The following is a 27981-nucleotide window of genomic DNA, read 5'->3' as shown; positions in this document are numbered from 1 at the left end:
TATTAAATATGGCTGAATCGAGAGGCGAGCAATTTTCTTTCCAAAAAACAGGAAAAGAATCTTCCTTACAGGTAATATATAGAAATGCACATGACTGTAATATTATTTATTGTCAATAAATTAATTCATTATTATACATATTTTTTGTTGGTATAGTTTCCAGAAAACTTTTATATAGTTCAATTCCACAACGGGCTAGCACTAGTCCCTAATAACTGGTTGCAAGAATCTGTTAAAAAGCAACAGGTTTGCTTCTATCCAAATTACGATACAAAAAAGAGGCTGAATAAGGCAATAAGAAATAAAGAAATACCGGATTTAAGAAATGTAAAAGCTGGCTGGGCAATGTATGATGTTCTACGCATTTTTGCTTCAGCAGGTATATTTATAATTATTTATTAAAACTCCTTTTTCCTTTTTTTTTTGTTAAAAAATTTATTTTTTTCTTGGCAATATTAATACAATAAATAAAATTAAAATAATGTAAACAAGAGTCTATATTAATGATATATGTAATAAATGAAATTAAAAATTACTTTTTTTAACTTTATTGGATCGATTATTCATTGAATTGATATTGCGTAAAAGTAAGAATTAATTCTATTTGAAAACTTAAATATTTTCTTTTAACATTAAGCTATCGACATATAATTTACACTACTCTTAATTGTCTATGTTTTGTATTTATAATTGTAAATATATAATTGTCATTGTTACATTCAGATACTTTTGAACGAGGCCAAGAAAAGTTAAGGATGGCCGAAAATATATCGGACATAAATACTGAAGATGAAGAAAATATGAAACAAACACGTCATGATAGAGCTACTGCAAAAAATTTTACGTCATCTGATAATGAATCTTCTGGTACAGAAGTGGATTCATTGTCTCCTTTACCAGACCCGAAGGAATTTTCTGGATCACAAAAATTGTTTTATTCGAAAAAGTCTGCACAGATTTTAGCAACCTTTGAAAATCTAAGCATTGCACTCGAAAAAATCAAAATGATTCAAATTAAAAAGAAAAAACAGAGAATTATTGATCAACAAGAAACGGAAATGATCACTACACATAACAAAAAAAGATAGAAAATAAAAATCAAGATTTTAACGATAAAGATGATGTTCATTCCATTGACAAAGAGTTAACAAATAAAAATAATGAAGATCAAACTTAAAAAGGTAAAAAGATAAAATTTCTGGTAATGACTTAAATATATATATATATATACAATATTTTAAAATATAAATTATGATATTTTAATTTTTAGTGTTGAAAGAAATTTTAGAAAAAGTTAATCGCCTCCTGATTGAAGTAGCATACATTGATAGAAGACTCAATAGAATGGAGAATAAAATAACAGATCAAACCATTAGAAATCAAAAAAATAATATAAATGAAGAAGCTTTTACATTTAACGCTATTTCATCGATTAATGAACTGCAACTTTTTGAAGAAAATTTAAAAAATGAAGAGTTTTTCGTGAAAATGGTAAATGTTTATTTTTACTTTTAATAAATATAACTATTAACAATACTGAATATTTATAATTATTAAATAATTATGTATATGATTATATATAGTTTGATATATATATATATATATACTATAGTGTTGTGTATATTTTTCATATTTACATATTTACAAATTTTGTTTTTATTTTAATAATTTACATATTTCATGTGATATAATAAAAGGCCAACTTAACGAGCTTATATGCTATTAATTGAAAAATTTATTTATTAATTTACGTCATACTATACAAAAGTTACGATAAACGTTTCGACTGTACGACAGTCTTTCTCAATATCCTAATAATATGTTAAAAAATTAATTTAGTCATTTCGACATCATAAATAAATACAACAATTATAAGATTATATGACGAACGCAGTACCAAATTTCTGTTTGTTGGCATGAGTTAGAGCGTCAGATGCTGTTATATTATGTAACGACATTTTTTGTCAACGAACATAACACTTTTTTTAAAAAATTATTTCTTTTTACTTAACATAATCACAATGTGTACTTTTTTAAAAACAAATCGATATCTGTACACAGATCTGTCACAGATATCGATTTGTTTTTTAAAAAAGTACACATTGTGATTATGTTAAGTAAAAAGAAATAATTTTTTAAAAAAAGTGTTATGTTCGTTGACAAAAAATGTCGTTACATAATATAACAGCATCTGACGCTCTAACTCATGCCAACAAACAGAAATTTGGTACTGCGTTCGTCATATAATCTTATAATTGTTGTATTTATTTATGATGTCGAAATGACTAAATTAATTTTTTAACATATTATTAGGATATTGAGAAAGACTGTCGTACAGTCGAAACGTTTATCGTAACTTTTGTATAGTATGACGTAAATTAATAAATAAATTTTTCAATTAATAGCATATAAGCTCGTTAAGTTGGCCTTTTATTATATCACATATTTTAATTGTATACGAGCCGAAGTTTAATTTATAAAATATATATATTACATATTTCAAATTATTTTAAAGAGGTTTTTTGAGATTGAAAAGCGGAACAAATCTAAAAGATATAATCAAAAACATTTTCAAAATTAATAAAGGATGACATATTAATGTCATACAGTTGGCAAGGAGCTCGAGAAAAAAATGCATTTCGCAATTTTAAAATTGTTGATTTAATTACAGGTAAGACTTCATTAAGTATACATTCGTTATAGTTGTTTTCTGAAATTAACAATTGCTATGATGATAATGTTTTTATAGTATTATATGTACAGTATTATAAATTGATATACTATATATATTTGTAGCTGTTGTTCGATTACACGATACCGATACAACCGAAGAAATACTTATAAAACTCATGAGTAATTGGATTGTTCAAGCTCCTGCACGTGTTCCCAGAATTACGTGAGTAAATTTTATTATAATTTATTTTTATAAATATTAATATTTATTATAAGAATTAATTATTAATTAAGGTGCTCTTTTAAATGTAATTTGTCTCTAATAATTCTTTATAACATTCATTATATTCATTATTCATTGTTTTTTTATTCAAATTAATATTCAAACAAATATTAAAAGATTTGAAAGATTCTTTGTAATTATATATATATATTTTATAGAAACGTCTTTCTTTTTTATCTTTATTATATTTTTATATTTAACAACAATATTACATATATTAAACATTAAATTTGTTAAAACCCCAATCTACATTTCATTCTTCTCGACCAATAAAGCCAAATGCGATGTTATTGCGACAATTAAGAAAGAAAATCTCGGGTTCGATTCCCGATTCAGCCGACTTTCGAACCAATATTTTTCTCTCCTATATCTTTACAGGGAATGTTAAAAGAAAGAACAAGGGGAATTTCTGAAATCCCAACCATAGGATTCAAATTCCTTACTTTCCAAATTTTCTTTCTTTCTTAATTGTTGCAATAACATCGCGTTTGGCTCTATTGGTCGAGAAGAATGAAGTGTAGATTGTGGTTTTAAAAATTAAAAAAGCTGACTTAAAAAGTATTCTTATTATTAAATTTATTGATTGTTTCAGAGACAAAGAAAAAAACCAAACTAATCAAGCTGATCAACACCAAAACTGATAAAGTAATATTAAAATAAGTACTACATATATATAGATTAATATATATAGACTGATATAATGTAATATTAAAATATAACTATAAAAATAATTATACTATAACTAAAATATACCGTAAAAAATGTTATATAAAAAGTATATATTTTATAAAAATATACATATTATATATATTATTAAATACATAATATTAAAATAAATTAATAAGAACATAATTTTAAAAAGTTTATGTTATCTTATTTAATTTTAGAAAAAAAATGTATTATATAGATTATTTATTATATACACATATAGAGCGTTTTCTAGCAAGCGATACAAACATAATATTACACAGAGTATTATTCTATCTTTATTCAATACTAATAAACAACAAAGATAGAATAATTTTCTGTGTAACTCTGTCTGTGTTTCAGCAAGCGACACAGACAGAGTTACACAGAAAATTATTCTATCTTTGTTGTTTATTGGTATTGAATAAAGATAGAATAATACTCTGTGTAATATTATGTTTGTATCGCTTGCTGGAAAACGCTCTATATGTGTATATGTATAAATAAATAATCTATATGATACATTTTACACACGTATTTGCAATATTACAGCTACGTATTAAATATATAATTTATGTATTTAACACGTATCGAATATATATAATCATATATATCTTATCTAATATGTAATGTAAATTACATATCCATAGCGCGGACATTTATCGGTATTAAACACATATTTAATACATAATTTATATGAATTGTTATGTATCTGCTATATAGCAACATTTCAAATTTTATCTATTTGCTATGTATCTAAAATCTAAAATGCTGTACGGGGGTGACACTGATTTTAGTAATAAAGATTTAATAACGATCGGAATGCTTCTACAATTTGACACTTCTCGAAAGTACTCTCATGCGCACGATTTACTAACACGTCTGCTCGTTCGCACTTCTCAAAGGAGAGTCGTTCTCCTCGACTTCAAATCTAACGGCCTCCGGCCCGCGGTCGCGCTCGCATGCGCGCGCATATCTTTTGGCCACCCTATATGCTACGGTGGCAGCACCGCACGGGTGTCGGAAACGACGCTAACGCCGGACATTGCGTATCGCGGTAATTATTTACGCGCCGCTTACAATATCTCCATTGTTTTAGAATTGTATAAGTCTCTTATTAATTTCGTCCGAAGGATTAGAAACGACTTTGATGAATTTGAGAACAAAGCGAAATTATTGTCAAATGAGCAGAAATATGAAAGATGTAAATCCCGAATAAAGAAAAGAAAATTGCAACTTGACGAATCACGAGATGGCGATGCTGATGAAACGTTCAGCAGCAGAGATCGTTTTCGAATTGAAACATTCCTCGTAATTTTAGATAGTTTACGAACTGAATTAGAAAAACGGTGTTCTGGATATGAAATTATATATGATAGATTCATTGTGCTCATCAAATTAAGAGAGTTGAGTTCAGCAGAAATAAGAAAACATGCTATCCGCGTCTGTGAAAGCTTTCCAGATGATATTGAAGTCAGTATTGTTGAAGAATTCTTACATTTGCGTGAACAATTACTCTTGCCCGAAAATATATCCGTGTCAGTGCAAGATATATGCACATGGATGTATAAAAATGACTTATACGATGTGTATCCGAATGTGAATATTGCAGCAAGAATATTTAGAACTGAAGCATCCTCAAACTGTACGGCTGAACGTTCATTTTCGTGCTTACGACGAATAAAAAATTACTTGCGATCTACATTGTCAAAAGATAGATTAAACGCATCGGCAATTCTGTCAATTGAGTCGGAAATAATGTCAAGAATATCTTTTGATGACGTTATTCATTCGTTTGCCAAAATAAAAGCAAGGCGACATTTTTTTTAAACTTTGATATTCTTTTTTTAAACAAGAAAATTGTTTTATTAATGTAGTTCCTGATTTCCAAAGATTAGTTTAAGTTAAGTTTAAGATTTAAGCTGATTATTTTATATTCCAAAAAAGATTTTTTAAAATTAATGGAGTGTGTTATTTACTATTATTCAGAGAATCTTATATATAAGATACCCGTTTCCTATTTTATTATCAATTTCTTATTTAATAAATAAAAAAATTTCCCCTTGCTCTACTGTCATTAAGGGGCAGCAAATTTGATTTAGCCTAGGGGCGGCAGAAACCAAAATCCGCCACTGCAAACATTAGAAGTAAGAAACGTTAAACAAGACAAAGAACAAGGAAATCTTTAGTATAGTATAGAAGATCATTCTTCACGATACATCTGCTCAATGCAACAGTCTAAAATATTGCATAATATATTACGATAAGGTTCTAATATTATACAATTGATTTGGCAATTTTTATATCGTAAATTATAAAAAATGATTTTTGAACATAATAACATACATTTAATTGTCATTTACTAAAATAAAATTAAATAATATATAAATAATATATAAATATATATTTTATATACCAAAACATTATCAATACATATTAGATAAGAGCTGCATCTATAATAGATATAACATTTGATATATATAAGAACGTAGATATTTAAGAAACGCCAGACAGAATTTAAAAAAGGTATTTGATATATATACATGAAATTTTTCTCAGTACAATAAAGAAGTTTATTTGACATTGAATTTATTATTTTATATAATTTTTAGTTTTATAAGTCATACACGCAATGGAATTATTAAAAAATAGATGATCGAACAGTAATGTCGATATCATTATTGTACTTCCTTATTACAATAAAGAAACGTAATAAAAAAAGACAAAATGTGTACTTACTGGAAGATCAGCCATTATATATATATATTTTTTCTTCTCTCGTATTTTTATTAATGGCACTTATGATTCCTCAAACGGGCTAGATACAGACACTCTTAATATAATCTTTTGTGATATAACAAACTTGTTATGAAAGCACAAATATCGATGATATTAATCAAATACGAAATCTGAAATACAAAGTCTGAAATTAGGTTATGCGTCGCTCTGGCGAGTGTCCGCAGCAGTGACGAATTCGAAGTTGACAAACCAATATATTTGTTATAAGCTCAAAGGTATGTGCGAATTAAATCCTTTCTGCGGAAACTAAATGTATTTCAACTATAAATACCTACCTCAGATATAATAAAATACTACAGATGATATACGCATTTCAACACTCTGCGTCACACTCTGGTATCATCGCAATGGACCGTACACGTATTTATTGTTCACTTGTCAGCTTAGGGTAGAAGCATCGATGCAAGCGCCATGATGCGATATATATATAGTCAAAACAGTGATATATATATATATATATATATAGCCAAATTCGAAACCAATATATATATAAATTATTCAAAGAACAAATTATAAGCGTTATAGATTATAGTAATACTTGATTTTCATGAAACGCATAGGCGTATATCTACTTTCAAAATTAATTCCTCTCCAATTTGTCAATAAATAATTTTTTTTTGAATTTATTTATATATATTAAAAATATCAAATATATATATATATATATATTCTAGATTTTGTAATTACTAAAAATATGATCTTATTAATAGTTATAAAATCTAACATGTGTTTTAATACAATAAATTAGACGACAATTTAAAAAGAACTTATTTATTATTTTCTCTTAAGTATAACGATATGTAAGGATATGCTAATAAGCATATTTGAGAAAAATAAGAAAATACTATATTCTGAGTAATCTTGTAATATATATTTATACACATTTCTTCAGATGATAAAATTAAATATCTGCACTGACAAGTTATAATCTTTACTTTGTTACAAATATATGGCAGTTTCTAAAATATGTTATTTGGTTGTTCTTTTCTGAGCAACCTTAGGTTTGCTTATTGTTACATTTAATTGTTATATTTATTTTATTAATTTAATTAATTTAATTTAATTAAGGAATATTGTTACAAAAAATGTTTCAAGCATATTAGAAAAATTGAAATTTACTTTTATGATAAAAGCACGGTAATCTGTCCAGCACGGTAAACACAGTCTGTGTCTTTAAGGGGGAAGTCTACTGTAAAATTTTCAAAAAATCAATTTTTTGTTTATTGGCTTAAAAATACTTTGAACCCTCTAAAATAAGGTACATTAGGTGTTATAGCCGGCTAAATTTTTCTTCATTGAAATTTCGACCTTTTACCGAAGTGCTCCGAAACGCGTACCTGCGGCAAATTCCTATCTGTTCAGCGGGTACAGCGTAGTGACTTGTAATTCAATTTCTAACATTTCTAATACTCCAAGTCGATCAACAGATGTCACTAGGTATATTTTATAGTCAGTTAGAAGCGATTTCAAGTATTTCAGTAAGGACGCCGGTAGTGCGTAATTTTAAGGGCCAGTGTGTCGAACAGCTGTCATCGTTTCGGCGTTTCCCGCGTGGCTAACGTATAGTTTTTACACTTTTATCAAAATGAAGCCTGCTTCTTTCGACCGAAAGGATTCACGCGAAACTCCCGATCGACCTTCACGACGTAGGAAAAGACCGCCGCCACCAAATCGCCATACGATAAAGAATGAAACAGAATCGACAAGTTCTTCCGCGAAAAAATTAAAAACGATATCGGTGGAAGTGGAAATTAATAATGGTTATGGATACCGTTTGATTGAATTTTTATTCTTGTTTCAAACGCTGAGTGAAATGATCATGTGCAAAACGTGCGGTAAAAATGTGACTTTTTCGGAAAGTAGTATCCGTGGACTTGGATTCAAATTAGTCGTTAAATGCAGTAATTGTGAATCTTGCTACATAAACTCCTGCCCACTTATAAACAACGCTTACGAAATCAACAGGCGCATCGTTTTTGTAATGAGAATCATTGGTGTCGGTTACGAAGGAATACGAAAGTTTTGCGGTATAATGGATCTCCCGAAAATGTTCAATAAAAAAGTTTATTATGATATCGTCGATAGTGTTCATACTGCATCGCAAGCCGTTGCCAATTTACTGTTTTCTGCTGCTGCTGCTGAAGAAAAAAATTTGACGGAAAGTACCGAAAATGCTGACAAACCAACAAGAGGATTAACTGTTTCTGGCGACGGAACTTGGCGTAAGCGAGGTTATTCATCGTTGCAACGCGTAACGACTTTGATCGGACGTTATACAGGAAAAGTCCTCGATCTCCTAGTAAAATGCGCGTATTGTAAGCAGTGCGAGTACTGGAAGACACACGCTGACGACTTCGATGAATGGATGGAAACACAAAAATGAGTGCACTGCGAATCACGTTGGTAGCGCCGGAAAAATGGAGGTGGACGCGACTAAAGAAATGTTTCATGATTATGATGGATTTTTGATTTCGGGAAAAAATTGGGCAAACAAAATTTTTTCGCACATTTTTATTTAACGAAAAGAAAATTTTATCGTATTTAATCTTCAAATTTGTGAAATCATTTTTAAAATTTTGCCGTAAAAAAAAATTTTTAATATTTAATAAAAATTGTTTAAATATACCCTTCCTTTTTTTTTGAAATTTCAAGTTTTTAAAGTCATTTATTTGACAATGAGGACATGAGGTACCACGGGTTTTTTTTAAAAGCAACCTCTGAAAACGATTATAAAAAAATTATTTGTCATGCATACGATTAAAAAATTTTGCTTTTTTTTTATACGGTGGGGCCCCTTTTTAAAACATTGGAAAAAATTTTAAAATTTTTTTTTATTTTAAAAGATTCCCCAAAAAACTGTTTACGTAAAAAGGTTTTTTTGGTTTTATCATAAATTAATTGCTTTTTTGGGTGCTTTTGATAAATATTTTTCCTCATTTCCCTATCAATTTTTTTTTAAATTTTAAAATATTTTCCATGAACATTGGGAAAAAGTTTTCCCAAAACCATTTTCATTTCAATTTCCCTTTTTTGTTTTTTATTAATATTGTTTAATTAAAAAAAGAAACGGGTAAAACACATAAAAATTTGGGGGCGGGGGGGAATTTATATGTATGTAAAAAACATATACAGAATGTTTTAAAAAATATAGAAGCACCTGAATTAAATTTCCAAAAAAATACAAGATAAAAAAAAGTTTTAAAAAAAAAGTTTTCAGGGCTTTTTAAATAAGCATTTTTAAAAATATCAGTTGACCCTTTAACAAGGGGTCCAAGGTCACGTTAAAAATCCTTTAAAAATTTTTTTAATTTGGGAAAATTTTACTTTTTTTTTACTCTTTCTTAAATTCAACCCTTTTAAAATTTTTTTTAAAAACCAAAAATAAAGTATTTTTTTTTTTAGGTTTTTAGAAACTTTAAATTTTAGAATTTTTAAAATAAAATACAAAAAAAACTGGTAAAACATTCATTTTCGGTAATTGGAATTACACCGTGGTGAAGAGTCCATATCAGAACACGAATAAAATGTTTTATCATCCTTTATTAACTTTAATTAAAACTTACTAAGACGGGCAACAAGAGCCAAATCGCGGATGACAATGCGTTATCCTAACGAAACTAAATAATTTTTCGTTAGAATTAAATACCGGTGCACAAGGCACCAAATTTTTACTTGGACACGGCCAAGATTTTAAATATGAAATAATCTCATATTTTGAGATTTAATTTCAATACCCCTTTAAACCCCCCTACGGAAAATAAATAAATGAATGCAAGAGAAAAATATAGATCCGAAAATCGCTGAATCGGGAATCGAACCCGAGACCTTTCGCTTGCGACTGCTCTTCCAGCTGAGCTATTCAGATCCTTTCGATTCTATACTTTTCTCTGTTATATATATTAATGTTGGTAAACAAACGCATTTTTTAAGCCAGCGTGTATCAAATATAAGAGTTTTAACAAGGCTCTGTAATATAAATATAAATTTAACGTATAAGACGGGCAACAAGAGCCAAATCGCGGATGACAATGCGTTATCCTAACGAAACTAAATAATTTTTCGTTAGAATTAAATACCGGTGCACAAGGCACCAAATTTTTACTTGGACACGGCCAAGATTTTAAATATGAAATAATCTCATATTTTGAGATTTAATTTCAATACCCCTTTAACCCCCCTACGGAAAATAAATAAATGAATGCAAGAGAAAAATATAGATCCGAAAATTGCTGAATCGAGAATCGAACCCGAGACCTTTCGCTTGCCGGGCGACTGCTCTTCCAGCTGAGCTATTCAGATCCTTTCGATTCTATACTTTTACTTTTCTCTGTTATATATATTAATGTTGGTAAACAAACGCATTTTTTAAGCCAGCGTGTATCAAATATAAGAGTTTTAACAAGGCTCTGTAATATAAATATAAATTTAACGTATAAGACGGGCAACAAGAGCCAAATCGCGGATGACAATGCGTTATCCTAACGAAACTAAATAATTTTCGTTAGAATTAAATACCGGTGCACAAGGCACCAAATTTTTACTTGGGACACGGCGCCAAGATTTAAATATGAAATAATCTCCTTAAAAAATTAAAAATTATTTATTATTTATAATTAAAATTACTCATTAATAATTAAAAAAGAAACGGATATAAACACATAACATTATATGTGCGCATATATGTATGTACCATACATATACAGAATGTTCAAAAAGTATAGAAGCACCTGAATTATTCCAAAAATATACAAGATAAAAAAATGTTTTAAACAAAAGTTGCAGGACTTCAAATAAAGCATTATGTAACAATATCAGTATGACCTTGAACAGCGTCGTCAAGGTCACGTAAAGATCACTTTAAATTTTTTAATGGAAACTTTTACTTTTTATTACATCTTCTTAAAGTTCAGCTTTAGAATTTTTCAAAACACAATAATAAAGTATTTTTTTTAGTTATTAGATCTGAAGTTTATAAAATTTTAACATAAAATACAAAAAAAATCTGGTAAAACATTCAGTTTTCGGTAATTTTACTTTAATATTTTTATGTACAAAACAATGAGACCAATTAATTGATATAAGAAAAACACAGGGTTGATTTTAAAAAAGTAAGTAATTTGCAATATATTTGTTTTTATATGAATAAAAAAATATTTTGTTATAGTGTTTTGAAAAGTTCTCGAGCGAAGCTACAAGAATATAGAAATGCAGAGAAAGTTACATTAAATATACCGGGTTTTTCAGGAAGAATAATTAACATTCTAGAACATAATAAATACAGATTATTTTAAGTTTATATAAGCATGTATTTTGTTCTGGACGCGGTTATAAAAATACAACGTGATCAGTTTCAAGAACGAATGAATTTATTTAAAAGTAGCAAATTTTAAGTTTACAGTTATATTATACATATAAAACAATTAAATTTTATAATTTTGAATAGTTAATAGTAACATTTTGAAATTCTTCTCTCTTTATTCTTGTTTGCTTTTTTCTTGATCTGACACTAAAAGATATTCTAATAAATAAATAAATAAACATATATGCACATATATGCATATATAAAATGTAATTATTGTATAATATATATGCAATTTTATATATAGTATTGTGTATATAGTTATATTATATATTATATACAAAGTGTTTCAGGAAGAATGATTAGCATTCTAAAGTATAGAAATATGAGATTGTATACCTTATTTTAAGCAATAAAGTTTATATAAACATGTGTTTCATTTGTGAACGTGGTTATAAAACTACAACGTGTTCAGTCTTAAGAACAAATACATTTTTTTAACTTAACTTAATAGAAGCAATTTTATGAAACAATTACATTAAATTTTAAGCTTACAATTTTAAATAATTAATTTAAATTAATATTAATTAGTAAACAATAATTTAAATTAATTAACAATAAATTTGGCATGAGTGTAAACATAAAACATTTTAATTACACCAGAAACAAAAAATTTCAAATTAACGCAAAACTTATTAAATATGACCTAATGTTTACATTTGTATTCGGATAGTACCAGAAAACGACAAAAATTAAATAAAAAAAATTAATTAATTAATTAATTAATTATTGTTTCATAGTATTTATTTCTCCTAAATTAATAAATGTGTTTGATCTTTAAAATTGAACACATTGTATCTTTAAAACCGTCCAAAATAAGATGTTTGTATAAATTTTTTTGCTTAAAATAATTCATACAATCATGTTCTAGAATATAACCATAGAATATTGATCATTCCTTGAAACATCTTGTATATGTATATAGGATGTTCCACCAAAAATTTTTTTAAACTAAAAGAGATAGACTATAATATACATATCAAATTAAATGATCCAATCTGAATTCTATTGTAAGCATACCCAAGTAAAAAACAAATATATAAAAAATGTTTAAAACTCATTTCAAAGATATTTTTAAAATGTTAAAATAATTGGTTAAGTCCTTTTTTATATAAATCACATTTAAAAAAAAAAACGTTTACCTTAATGTTAATTCAATATAAATATTTATTTAACATTTATTAAATATTTAATTAAGATATTTCTATCAGGCTCTCAATATTAAATATAATACATATGATAGAAAGGCTGTAAGAGCCGAACGCGGATGTTGCTGCGTGTATTCCGACGAAAATTAATTTTTCATCGGAAATAAATAATTATATGCACAAGGCACGAATTTTACTTGGTCACTGCCAAGACTTAAATATATGGAATAATCTCATCTTTGAGATTTAATTCCATTGAACCCCCTCTGACCCTCCTTAAAGAAATAAATGCGAGAAAAATATAGATCCGAAAGTGGCTGAATCGGGAATCGAACCCGAGAACCTTATATTTAAGAGAACCTAAATATTTAATATTTTATTATTAAAATATTAATAAAATAAATGTTTATTTAACGTTTATTACATATTTATTTTATTAATATTTTTAAAAAATATAAAAATTTATTAATATTTTTAAAAAATATAAAAATATATAAAATATTTAATAAATGTTAAATTAATATTTATAATACATTAACATATAAAAGTAAACTTTTTTTAATGAATAAAAAGGAACTTAACCAATTATTTTAACATTTTTTAAATAGCTTTTAAAATGAGTTTTAAACATTTTTTATACATTTATTTGCTACTTCGCAGTGGTTGCTTACTGAAGCTGTTTATGTAAACAAATGGAGAAGTTTGCACTCTCTGTTTCTCTCTACGCAGATATAAGGTGAATCAAAAATATTGTTTTCAAAATTTGTGAGCTTGTTCCTTTTTATGCAAGAATACATACACAAATTTTTTAAACATACTTTTGACTCACCTTGTACACACACACCGATTACACTTATTACTTTTAATGATGATATAATTTTTACCTGTTGTGATGAATTTTCTTCAAATTTCTTTTTCTTTAACGTGCGATTAACATTTATTATAGTAGTCAAAGACATTCGGTCTTCTAATTTCTTAATGTTTAGACTTTGTACTGAAAAGTACGGTGGATCAACTGTAAATAATTATTACACAGTTATTATATATAAAAATAAAATATATATGTATAATTTCGAAAAAGAATAAAGGTATTAATATATAATCATAAAAAAATTGCTGTGAAATGTGTGTGTATACGAAGGCAAGGGAACAAGGAAATCATTTTAAACAATTACTTAAATATTTAATAATGTTATTGAATTTAAAATTTGTTAATTTAATGTTGTTTGAAAATTTGTAAGTTCAAAAAATAAATGAATTTATCTATAATTCTTTAATTTAATTGATAATCGAAGACATTTTTTGATTTACAAAAACATTTTTAAGAAGCCCTTAAATTTATTATTATATTTTTGTGAAACACCATGATTACGAAATCAAAATATCAAAGCAGGAAAGTTTAAAATTAATAAAATTGAAATTAATAATAATAATAATAAATATTTAAACATTTCTTACTTGCATATTGCATTCGCCAATTACTTTAATTTTATCTCCTTTCATAAGTTCATAATCGTATTCAAAACTTGTAATTGTACTTCTAATTTAAAGTACCCATCAGTGATGGATCCACATCCAATTTTTCTTATTCAATTAGTTTTATAAATTGGCCCAAATTGGACTTTATATAGTCCTCTAATGCTATAAAAGAAAAAATATATAAACATATATAAATATATAAATATATAAACATATAAATATATAAACATATAATATATTATAAACATATAAATATATAAACATAAATATATGTATAACATATAAATATAGTAAACATAAATATACAAGTGGTATAGTTCTTCTAAAAAAGAAAAGGTTAAAGATAAAGGAAGATATAAAGAATAATATATATTACCAAAATTATAGGTTTAAAAATATCTATTTACAAATCTTATCACTTTGACCTTAAATGGTGTTGCCAAGGTCAAGACAAAACTTGAATTTTTTAAATAGAATCACCATACTTTTTTATACAAATCGATTTCTATAATATTCTGTATAAAAAGTTATAAGAGTAAAAAGGTCAAAAAGTGAATAGTTTACGATATTTCATATTTTAATTTGACATAATCTTACATAAATTATGAAATATATATATATATATATATATATATATATATATATATATATGTTGTAAAATATTCATTTTTCAATAATCTTATCCTAATACTTTTATGTACAAAATGGCTTCTAGTTGAAAATTACATATTTTTTCTTAAAAACAATTATGTATTTTCTCTAGACTAATCGATTTTTCTCATTATTTTATTCATAAAAATATAATATTAAGATAAGATTATCAATTTTAAGAGAAATTTCACAGTTCATGTGTAAGATTATGTAAAATTAAAATATAAAATATTTTATAATCTATATATTCACTTTTTAATCATCCTACTCTTTTATAACTTCTTATACAGAATATTACAAGGAATCAATTTATAAAATAATAAAAATATATGATGATCTTATTTAAAAAATTCAAGATGTTTTTACTTTGACCTTGGCAACGTCATCCAAGATCAAAGTGATAAGATTTGTAAATCGATATTTTAAACCCTAATTTTGAAAATAGATATTTTCTATATCTTCCCTTATCTCTAATCGTTTTTGAAAAAAACGTGGTGGACTTTTTATCAGACTCATCCTGTATATGTATATATTCAGGATGTTCGATTTAATCGGTCTACACCAATATTTCGAAAAATATAGAAAATACGAAAAAAATGTTTTATACAAAAGTTTTATGACTTTAAGGGGGACAGACAGAATATCATTGGTTTGATCTTGCATAATCGTTTGAATCTTACGTGAAGGTCACTTTCAATTTCTTAAATGGAAACCCTTATTTTTTAATGCATATTCTTGTAGTTGCTTATTTCGAGAGCTTTCCAAAACACTATAATAAAATACTTTCTTCTTAAGTACTTTTTGAGATATAAAGCTTAAAGTTTACAATTTTTTAACATAAAACATAAAATATATATATATATCTTGTAAAATATTCAGTTTTCCGTAATCTTACTTTAATACTTTTATGCACAGAATAATGAGACCAATTAATTTATATAAAGAAAACAAATAAGTATTTAAAAAAAATGTAAGTAATTTGCCACTGCAGCTGCACACTTTTTTTTAATGCAACTATGTATTTTTTTACACTAATTGATTAGTTTCATTATTCTATGCATAAAAGTATTAAAGTAAAATTGCTGAAAACTGAATGTTTCACAAGATATTTTGTATTTTATGTAACTCAAGAAATATTTAAGAAAAAAATATTTTATTATATTGTTTTGGAAAGCTTTCGAGATAAGCTACAAGAATAAGTATTCAAAAATAGGACTTTCATTTAAAAAATAGAAGTTGATCTTCATGTGATCTTCAAACAATTATCCAAAATCAAACTAATGATACCATTTTTCGTTTCCCTTGAAGTTATAAAACTTTGGTATAAAACATTTATATTTTCAATATTTTTCGAAATATTAAATAGTATTATAAGAAATGAATAAAAATAAAAAGAATAATAATAAACAATTCATGAGTATAAGAAGGCATAAGATTGAATTGTAATTTACCGACTCTTGATGATGTATTCATTACATCACAAAACTCCACAAGCTCCGGTTCGATTAAATTGGTTCGTTCCATATTATATTTCCCAAAATTGAAGATTGTTGTATTACTCTGGATCTGTAGCTCGTAGGGCACATTGCCGTTATTATATCGTGAAATTTTAGGAGTACGAGCCTGCACTCCGTCTAAATGAATAATCTATAATATAAATTTTATATTAATTAAAAATATACAAATAATTAACTTATTGAATTAAAATCAAATTTGAAAAATTTCTTAAATAAATAACATAAGTGTATACATATATATATATATATATATATATTTATTTATTTTTTATGTTCCTTTGGTATGTTTCTTTCGTAAAAAATTCGAAAATTTATATTATTTAAAAAATTCAAAATTTCATGAAAAATGATCACCAATCTTCATTAAATTTAATAGCAACCATTCTTTATTCTTTAATGATACTCTATTCAAGTAAAAGAATTTACCTCTGTTCGGAGTCCGTCCGAACTGTTATTCGGCATGATAGGCGCGTGATACTATACGACTCTCAAGCGTGAGCACGTCGTGATCTTCCCTGCGAGGCACGCTTGCCCCGTTTTTGGGTGAAATGCCTAAGCGCTCCGACCAGTCAGTCGTCCGAGAGACCCGAAAAGTTAACAAGCGAGTGATCCGCGATTACGAACCCTGGTGAATTTATTTTCTATAGTGACATTATTATTCAGTTTATAATCTTAATCAGGCTTTATTCTTACTTGTGTTTTATTCATTACTGTAAATTTACTCATTTTTTTTGTGCCAAAATAAAAACAAAGTTATACAGTCCATTATTTACTTGATTACGTGGCGTCCCACGAACAACCTCGATATGTCAAAATTTATAGAAGTTAGAACACAATCACAAACATTTATCGAAAAATTAAAATTGCATTAAAATTTAAAATACTATATAAATTTTAAAAATATTAAAAATTATTATAAATTTCTTCAGTTGCTATAACTACATAGATATAAGAGATAAATTAACTTACCACATTACCTTAAACATATTATTAATCGCTGTTCTGTCTCAATTAGCTTACGAACATATTGCCGGGTTATTCTAGGTACAATTGCAATAACTCTTCGCATTGAGTAACGATCATCCTGATGCATTTTCTTTTTTCCTTTGTGTATCTGTAGTACTAGAATGTATTGATTGTTTATTATATCTCTTTAAAGTATGTATATCAATAATTTTTTGCCCGATCTCATTATTTTTAAAATAATCTTTGTTTTCACTATCTGATGTTAAAATAATATCATTAGTAGATGTATTGAATTCAATCTTGCATTTATCTGAAATACAAATATAAATTAATGAAATAAAAGTAAAAATTTATAAAATAGAAGTAAAAATGAAAAATATCTTCAATAAATAATGTATTAAAAATAATATATATCTTTTACAAAAAATTAAGATAGCATGTTTTTTTAAATTTATTTTACAGATCAATATAGTGGACATAATATTATTATTATTAATATGATTAATAATAAATACCTTGTGAATCAATATTTTTTTTGTCGCTCTCATCACTTATAAGATCTTCATTATTGTTTGTGGGGTCTAATGTATCTAAATTTTCATTTGTAGATACTATGTCAAATGTAAGTTCACGCTTTTCTGAAATAAATAGAAGTTAATAAAATAAAAATAAAAACAAGAAGCAATAAGAATGAAACATTAATATTAGAAAATATTCAATAATTATATTGCAAAAAATTCAGAGGTCACATTAAATTAGGTTAATAATAGTTAATTGTAGATGTACCTTCAATCTCTAAATCTGTCATATTTGATGTAAATAATACTGGTGCATTTTATATTAGATATGGTGCTATATTAAGTACATCAGGATCAATTTTTGCTTCAGTTTCTTCTGGTCCTCCACCAGTTGCTAAACGCGATTGTTTTTCTTTAGTTAATACATCTCTCTGCGACTGCTTTAGATTTGGCCACAATTTTTTCAATTGTTGAAGTTCTCTATAATCCAAATATTGTGTAATATAATAAAGCGTATATTATTATCTGCTATATTAGGCCCTTCGCATAATCAAAAATATAAAGTTCTTACTTCTTGAGAGATTAGTGTCGATTGATTGTATTCTTTACATACTTCACTCCATGCAAGGTCTTTATCTTTTAATGTTGTGCCGTCGCTTTTTTTTATTTTTATTACATGTTTTTCTAGTATTTGTAAGAATAATTTCCTTTCCATCAATGAATAGTGTTTGTTTTTGCTTGTAGGCTTCTCTTTGCAAGACATTCTGTAAAAAATATATATTTAATATCTACTAAAGTTTAATTTTACTCAATAAGATTCAAATATCGTCGTTCATTAATTACAAATATTTCAAACCTGTATATTTCTCGATGATTTTTTTCAATGAAGATTGAAAATTGAAGCGATGAAACACATCCGTACGAACGCAAGATAACAGCACACAAGAATACGTATATTGCATGTCTGCATGTATCATATGTGTCTCCGATGCAATGTTTCTATTAGAGGAAATGCTATGTTCCTATTGGAGGAATAATAGTAATATTACGAAAATAGCCGATTCGCGCGCGCGAAAATAAGCACAGGCTTAAGTATGTCTTCATCAAGTCAGTCTCAAATTAAATAAGATTTACTTGAGTGTTAACTTCTTCACGAAGATTGTCTTATTTCACGGCTATGAAATCTATGACGATTATGAAATCTATTAATCTTAAGACGATCTAGATTGAATAAAATAGACTTGATCATAATCATCTTATGTGTTAATTTGAGACTCGACTATGAATACGGGCCTTTGTCCCAACATTCCTAACCAGTCCAACCTCTTTTGACGACATCTTCGACAATCTCAGTTTGGGAAGAATTTGATATCACAATAAGCCACCTTCAAGGAATGCACAATCCCTCTACTGCAGCAATTATAGAGTTAGACAAATATTTGGCCGAACTCCACATTACCAGGACAAACAATCCTCTAATTTGGTGGGAAGCAAGAAAAAATCTATACCCAAATTTATATAAAATAATGCTCAAAAGGCTCTGCATCCCTGCAACTTCGGTCCCATGTGAAAGAATATTTTTTAAAGCGGGACAAATTTGTAATGAAAAAAGCCGATTAACAACAAAAAAATTAATCAAATTTTAGTTGTGCAACATAATGTTAATTTATTATAATTAATATATTAATAATAATAATAAAAATATATATAATAAAAAAAACAATTTTTTTGTATTTCCCAAACATTTATGATTTATATTAAGCTTAAATAAGCGAATATAAAAGATTTTTTGTACGAGAATAAATTTAAAAAAGATAAAGAATAATTATTTATAAAGAACCGATGAATCGTATAAAAGAACCGATTTACTTAAGAGAACGAACCGACTCTGAACCGCTAACCAAGGTGAACCGTCTTGTCTTTCTCTAAGTTAGATGAATGAAAAAGAAGTTAAATAAAGTAAAATTAGAATCCCTCAGGTTGAAATATTATTGAGTTATGGCGAAGTAAAATCTTTGATAGAATGTGCGAGCAATAAATAAACCCAGTAAATTAGAAATTTACATAACAGAAAGTGATTATATTGCCCACATCAAGGAGTCACATGTAAGGGGGGAAAATTTAAAATATATATTTTATTTTATATATTAATAAACTTTTTGTTTTCTTTCTCTCTTTTTGCTGTCACTATCGTAATCAACCTTAAAAGGCTAATTGCAAAAACTTCATACGTAACAACCAAAATTTATTAATAACTAAAAACGGATAAAGGGCAAGCCATAGTAATAATGAACAAAAGTGACTACCTTTTAAAAATGAGCTCCTTGTTGGATGATCGAACCACTTATAAAAAATTAGACAAAAATCCTATTAAAAAAATTAACAAATAAAATTAATTCTTTGGTGCGATAAGTCTTGGCGCGATAATAATGTAATTGACGAATCAACGTATAAGGTATTAAATAATACAAATGGAAATCTCCCTCAATGCTACGGGCTGCCGAAGATACATAAAACTGGCGTTCCTCTCCGAATTATTGTATCTGCACTTGGCAGTCCTGTATACAATATTGCACAGTACATACATAAAATTCTACACAATACTATAGAAAAACCGAAATCGCATATAAAAGACGGTTGGTCATTTGCAAAAAAAGTAAAAAATATGATCATTAATGACGACAAAGTTTTAGTTTCATTAGATGTAACATCATTATACACCAACATCCTTAAAGAACTTGTAATTGAGGCGATTAAAAAGAGATGGAACACAATCTCACAGAATACCACATTGAATTTGTCACAGCTTACATTCGCAATAGAAACTATATAAGATTCCACATTTAGTTTTAATGGCCACTTTTATGAACAAGTTTTCGGCAGCCCGATGGGTTCTCCATTGTCACCCATTTTGGCAGATATTGTCATGGACGATTTAGAAACCTTTTGTTTAAATTCATTGACTTTTAATGTACCGGTGTACTATAGATACGTTGACGACATCTTCACGATTTTACCACGCTCTAAGGTTAATGAAATGTTATCAGTTTTTAATGCGTACCACCATCGCCTAAAATTTACTTATGAAATTGAAAAAGACAATTGTTTAAACTTTCTTGACACGAGTATCATCAGATGTAATGATAGGAGTCTAATCACTAATTGGTATAGGAAACCCACTTTTTCGGGAAGATATATCAATTTTCTTTCCCACTCAAATATAAAATTAATTGCATTAACAACTTGGTCAATAGAGCCATTCTATTGTCTGACAATAAATTTCACATTGACAATATTCAAATTATTAAAGATATTCTAACCAATAATAATTTTCCATCTCATGATATTAAAAAACAAATTAAAAAAAGATTACATGTAATTAATAATATTAATAATAGTTTTGACAACAAGAGAGATAAAAATAACAATAAAAAATTTGACATGTTTTTTCATATTGTGTTACCGTATATCAATAATCTGACTGATAACATTTCTAAAACTCTGAAGAAAAAAGGATTAAAAATAATTTATAAAAGATTCCAAAAAATTAAACACGCTAATTAAACGCGGTAAAGATGTATTACCGAAAATGAACAAAACGAATGTAGTATACAGACTAGAATGTAATGATTGTGACGCGTCGTATATAGGACAAACAAAAAGACATTTTATTTACTTTATTTATAGATTATTGATATATACATATAATTATTGATTACTAGAGTAAAAGAACATCAGAATAATATAAAGACATGAAACAAGCCACTCGGTGCTCAGTAAACATAAAACCGATTGCAATCATGACTTCCGATGGCTTGAATCATCAATATTTTACATACCGAGAAAAATAGACGAAAAAGAGAGATCGCTGAAATGTTCTATATAAAAAGACAAACAAATAAAATTAATTTACAAATAGACACTGATAACCTTAGTCCTATTTATGACAACATTATTCAAATGATTTAAAAAACATAATACCAGTCTACAGTAGCTAACTTGTCGATATGACAGGACAACTTTCATGTTTCTATTTTTAATTATATAATTGCTGAATAAAAATAAGTATTAAGATATAAGACAGGCAGTAAGAGCCAACTCGCGGATGACAGTGCGTTATCCTAACGAAACTAAATTTTTCGTTAGGATTAAGTATCTGTGCATAAGGCACCAAATATTTTACTTGGTCACGGCCAAGATTTAAAATATGAAATAATCTCATATTTGAGATTTAATTTCAATTTCGGGAATTCCCGATTCAGCGACTTTCGGATCTATATTTTTCTCTTGCATTTACTTATTTCCGTAGGCGGGTGAAAGGGTTATTGAAATTAAATCTCAAATATGAGATTATTTCATATTTTAAATCTTGGCCGTGACCAAGTAAAATATTTGGTGCCTTGTGCACAGATACTTAATCCTAACGAAAAATTTAGTTTCGTTAGGATAACGCACTGTCATCCGCGAGTTGGCTCTTACTGCCTGTCTTATATCTTAAAATTTATATTTATATTACAGAGCCTTGTTAAACTCTTAAGAATAAGTATGTATTACAGATCAAATTTAGTGTTAATGTAATGTTAATTTCGCTTGCCAAATTATGTATTTTTGTATTCTAGCACTTGAAAAGGAGACCACAATGTGGGTCGAAACGTAGTGTGTACTTATTTTCAATAAATGAATAGCCAGTTTTTTGTCGAATTAAATGGCATCTTATTATTTGTGAAAAATTTATCACTGGCGATCAACAATTAATTGTGAGGATTATTAATATTTTACAACAAATTAATATTATAACATTACTATTATTCTTATTGCTTATAACACAATATTATTTTCCTTTTAATTATATTTTTCAATAAAAATTTTTATTACCCTGAATGATATTTTAAAAGTAGTTTTCTATTCATTTGAGATATTTTCTTATAAATCAAAAGAGACACACATTGCTGCTAGTCCTATATACATTATATTATATCTTCACTAAAATTCTCTCAATATTCATAAAATAACTTTGATACTTCTGATACAAATGTATTAAAATCGAGAGTACTAACAGTATATACCTAAAAGGTACCACAAATCAAATATAAAAGTAATGATCAGAATTCAATATAATTTTTGTATAGAATACACATATTAAAATAATTAAAGAAATTGTCCAAAAAATAGACCAATTTTAAACAAGTTTGTTTCGCAAAATAAAAATTTAGATTTTGAAAGTTTTACACAGCTTCAAATATCTACTCTCGAAAAGTCATTTATTGAGCAAAAATTGTCTCGCAAGTAATCACAATAGGGGTGCGTTCGTAAACCTTACCCGCTGAGGTATAGGTTAACTTGACGGGGACTAGTCAGTGAACGTGTAGGGACACATCAATCTTCAAGGACTACCTAAAGTTTATGAACGATCTTGAGGTAAAACGATCGCGTAATATAAATTTGACAAATATAATTATCATCATATTATTTTGAATAATTATCTTCATCACTATGTTTATTTGTAGAATTCTAATGTAGATGAAATTTAATCTTAGTTTAATTTACTTTTAATTTTTTTAATTTGTAGAATTAGAATAAGATAAAAAGTAAGTTAAACCAATAAAATTGAAATTAATTTGCGTTAAAGAAGTAATATATAATATTTAGAAATAAATGAAAAAATCATACAAATTAACAATTAGTATTAATAATCTTATCGACTTCTAATATTACTATATATTTACCATTCATTATTCAATATTCGAACTATTCACTATAAATATTGCATATTTTAAATAAATAAGTATTTTTGAAAATATAAAATAAAATATTTTAATTTTTTTTTAGCAAACTATATTATACACGAAAGAAAGCATGAGTAGTGACAGAGAAAAAGCAATTATTGGCACGGCAATATCAATAGGAAAAAAACTTTTGTCCAATTACGAATTTGATTCCGATTCATCATTATCTGATAGTGAAACTGAAATTTTATTGACACTTATTTGCTCAAAAAAAAAGAGAAACAAGGTTAAACGCATTGAAAGATATGTGGAAGAAACCATTCATCATTTCACTGACAAACAATTTCAGTCAAATTTTAGAATAACGCGTGAAACTTTCCAAAGTTTACTTATTATTGTTGGTCCACAAATAGAAAATACTAATACTACTGGAACTGGGAGACCAATGGTCCCAGTTGAAAAACAGTTATTAGCAACAATATGGCTATTAGCGACGCCAGATTCTTATAGGTATCCTGACATTTTTATATATATGTAACGCTGATTTTTATTAGAAGTATGTAAATGTTTGCTCTTTCTGTAATCTAAAAGTAAATAACATTATGATGAAAAGAAAATTTTACTCTAAAAATTCAGACAATACCAAAATCAATTGTATATTTATTTTTAAACTATCATTAAATATATATTTATTATGTCTAAATTTAATTTAAAAATGATGTTCTTTTATGTAACAACAGATCAGTTGGAGAAAGATTTGATTTAAGCAAATCTACATTATTTTCCTGCTTTGTTCGAATTACGACAGCTTTAAATGATTTAGCACCTCAAGTGATTCATTGGCCAACAGAACAGGAACTTCCATTGGTAAAAGAAAAATTTAAAGCTATGGCTGGAATTGATGGTGTTATAGGTGCTCTCGATGGGACATATGTACCAATTAAAGCACCATCAAAGGATCCAGAAACATATCGAAATCGTAAAATGCAGTACGCCATAACGCTGCAAGCAATTTGCGATGCTAATTTAAAATTCATAGATAGTTATTCAGGATATCCTAGTTCAGTACACGATGCTAGGATTTTTAGAAATTCTGACATTTATAATTTGATACGTCAAAATCCAGAAAAGTATTTTCCAAATGATGAATTTATTTTAGCCGATAAAGCTTATCCTACTTTAAAGTGGTGTATTACTCCATATATAAATCGAGGAAATTTGACAAGACAGCAGGGAATTTTTAATACACGAGTTTCACAGACAAGACAAACAATTGAAAGAGCATTTGCTCTTTTATTTGGTCGATTTAGACGCTTAAAATATTTGGACATGAACAGAGTCGATTTAATACCCAAAACGATACTTGCATGCTGTGTTTTGCATAATATATGTCTAGATTTTAGCGATGATTTGATATGCGAATATGTACAAGAAGGTATGGAGGCAATAATGGAAAAACCACAGGAACAAATTATATATGAAAATGAAAATGAAAAACGACTTGGAAATGAACGTCGCGATGCACTATGCAAAGCATTAAATCAAAATCGTCGACAAATGTAATATGTTCTCAGTGCTATATTCTGTAATATAACATATATTCTATAATATATTTTATAACTATATTTTATAATATAACATAAATAGGATATTCAAAAATAGGATCGCCCTAATACAGTTAAAATAAAAAATATACTTTTAAAATAATATACTATATAATAATATCAATTTAAAATAAACTTTTTCATTTAGATACTTTGAGGCGATATTTTTTAGAGTTAATACAGTAACCACGTCTTTGGCACAGATTTAAAGAAATTGAAAATCAATTTTTTTTTTCGCATTCAAGAAAAATAATTTATTAAGGGTGCTTTCCTTTTAGCGACACAAGTTGACACAATCATCATTCTGTCTTTTTTAAACATTCAGGCTTTAATAAAAGATAGAATGATACTTGTGTCAGCTTGTGTCAACTTGTGTCGCTAAAAGAAAAACGTATTAATTCAAACAATTTTTTAATCATTAACTATTCAATCTCATTTTTCTTGGATGCAAATCTTCTTATAATTTAAATTAATACTGATATACTTATCATTATATAAAATGTATTGCAGAGCCGGACGGAACAATATTAAATAATCTTATCACAGCTTTATAGCTTTTCCATTAATTTTTCCATCATGCGTTCATAAGAACTTATACTTTGTCGAAGAAGTTCTTGTTTTTCTTCGTGCCTGGCCTTCTTTGCGTTTTCTTTATCTTCAAGTATAACTTGTAAATCACTGAGAGTTATTGTACTCGCTCTCTTTCGTTGTTTTTTTTTATTATCTTTCGCATCATCAAGATCTTTCTGTGTAACTGTAAAATAATAATGTAACTTATAATAAATGTAAACAAATTCTTAACCAAATACATTTATATAAAATAATAATATTTATCATACCTTCAAACTTAATATTGTCATTCGATGAACTTGCTATTGCAACAGGAATAACATTGGGTTTATTTCCAAACAATTCATCGAGTTCCTCAAAGTTATCACATTTTACTGGTGCTGCACCAGTACTTTTAGGACCCATATTATCTATTTTTTTAAAATACTTTTTCTTCATGTATTTCATTTTTTCTTTACATTGTGCTGCAACAAAATTATAGCCTTCGCATTTCATACCACAGGCAATTTTAGTCCAGATATCGTCCTTTTTAATGCAATTGGAACTAAAATCATTTTGATACTTTTTGTACAAATGTAGCAGCATTGCTCTACTTTTATCTGTCCATAAGTTTTTCATTCCTTTATCCAGAACTTTTTCATTGCTCTCTTCTAAGGGTATCAATATTATGTTCTCAGTTTCTTCTAAGATAGATGTCGAACAGCGAGATGAATTTTCTGTATCAACATTTTTTTCGGGTAACATAATTTCTATTCCATACGGTTTGAGCAAAGTTTCAATAATATATTCCGTTAAAGGAATATAAGCCATTCTGCCTGCTGTAAAATATAATTAAAAGAGGTTATGTTATTTGTAAACGTTTTTTAACAATTAACTTGAGAATTATACAAAGCAATTTTTACAAAGGAACTAGATATTAAGCATTTATTAAGCATAATTCGTTCTTTGTCGTGTCTATTAAGACACAACAAAAGGCGAAATAAATGTACCAAATTTCTAAACATATATTTTGTAACTTACTTTTATTGTCACGTAAATAAACTTCCGACATTTCTGCGTTGAAAATTGGATTTCTATCGGCACCTTCTATAACTTTATACAAAGCTTGGGATTGTGATATCTTACAATTAGACATATTTGGTACACTATTGTAATTTCACTTATTTCACGTACGGACAGAGAGGTTTCTTTCCCCTGGTACGGAATTCTTGTGTAAAATGTGAGTTTCTGCGCATGACGGGTAAACTCTACCTCAGTCGCGAGCAGGGTACATAAGGAGCACCCTGGGTAATTCCTCAAGAACTTTCTAAACGCATGTGGGTAAAGGTAACTTTTCCACCATAATGTATTTTTCGACTTTCTGAACGAGTTCAGAGACATTTATACCCTGCGGGTAACGTTTACGAACGCAGCCTAGGATCTCTCCTAATAACAGAGTATCCAATAATAAATTAGGGACACTCGCACTACGTATATATATGTATATAAACGTATACAAATATATATTCACAAATATTTCCGCCTCGCAGCGCGTGGCCTTATATCCTCACTCGGCGGAATTCTAACTGCGAGAAAAGACGCCGCGTAGCGGCAAAGGTACGAACGAGTGCACGACTTTACGACGAGAAAATTTTCCGCGAGTACTTTCGCGCGCAGTCTTGTCTGGTGGTGTAGCATATGTTACAGGCGTTTTACTGTGGAAATTGTGGCTTAAACACCATAATTATATTTTGTGTATATATTAATTTAAAATTTTCATTTATAAGAGCCATATTATACACTCTTTTATTTTACAAAACATTGATCTAATATTCAACAAATCGAAAATTAAATATTGAACTAATAAAAACAGTTTCTTTCAAATGATTAAATTGCTCAGAAACATATATAGTAAATGCAAAATATAAAACTACACTGACTTCTTTCTTAAAGATTTGAACGGCCAATTTCATATTCATTCGAAACATGATATGCCTTTTTTATTTTTGTGCTCTCCAATCC

General features: G+C 27.4%; 1 protein-coding gene, 1 long non-coding RNA gene and 1 pseudogene across 2 annotated transcripts; 1 reads left to right on the top strand and 2 right to left on the bottom strand.

Moving 5' to 3' along the window:
• Positions 1 to 8: 8 nt before the first annotated feature.
• Positions 9 to 3597, top strand: LOC114937017 (uncharacterized; annotated as a pseudogene).
• Positions 3598 to 18083: 14486 nt separating this feature from the next.
• LOC114931329 (uncharacterized) lies at positions 18084 to 18737 on the bottom strand. Its single transcript, XR_003819654.2, has 3 exons — positions 18652 to 18737; positions 18349 to 18560; positions 18084 to 18200 (listed from the first exon to the last, which is right to left on the bottom strand). It is a non-coding gene; the product is annotated as an uncharacterized LOC114931329 (long non-coding RNA).
• Positions 18738 to 25043: 6306 nt separating this feature from the next.
• On the bottom strand, positions 25044 to 27206 carry LOC114933439 (uncharacterized). Its single transcript, XM_029305979.2, has 3 exons — positions 27001 to 27206; positions 26250 to 26798; positions 25044 to 26164 (listed from the first exon to the last, which is right to left on the bottom strand). The coding sequence occupies exons 1-3, from the start codon at positions 27113 to 27115 to the stop codon at positions 25959 to 25961; spliced, it is 870 nt and encodes a 289-aa protein (XP_029161812.1). The 5' UTR covers positions 27116 to 27206; the 3' UTR covers positions 25044 to 25958.
• Between the last annotated feature and the right edge of the window lie 775 nt (positions 27207 to 27981).

The sequence above is a fragment of the Nylanderia fulva genome, unplaced genomic scaffold (genome assembly GCF_048542155.1).
Source record: "Nylanderia fulva isolate GAGA-0341 unplaced genomic scaffold, ASM4854215v1 Scaffold173, whole genome shotgun sequence".
Lineage (NCBI taxonomy): Eukaryota > Metazoa > Arthropoda > Insecta > Hymenoptera > Formicidae > Nylanderia > Nylanderia fulva.
Note: the sequence above shows the minus strand (reverse complement) of the source record. Positions and strands in the feature narration are given on the sequence as shown.

Bases quoted from the DNA above. Each gene is read 5' to 3' on its own strand.
- LOC114933439 (XM_029305979.2), bottom strand. From the start codon at position 27,115: ATGTCTAATTGTAAGATATCACAATCCCAAGCTTTGTATAAAGTTATA. The intron at 26,799-27,000 runs GTAAGTTACAAA...TATATTTTACAG, and splicing joins TTATTTACGTGACAATAAAA to CAGGCAGAATGGCTTATATT. The intron at 26,165-26,249 runs GTATGATAAATA...ATTATTTTACAG, and splicing joins TGACAATATTAAGTTTGAAG to TTACACAGAAAGATCTTGAT.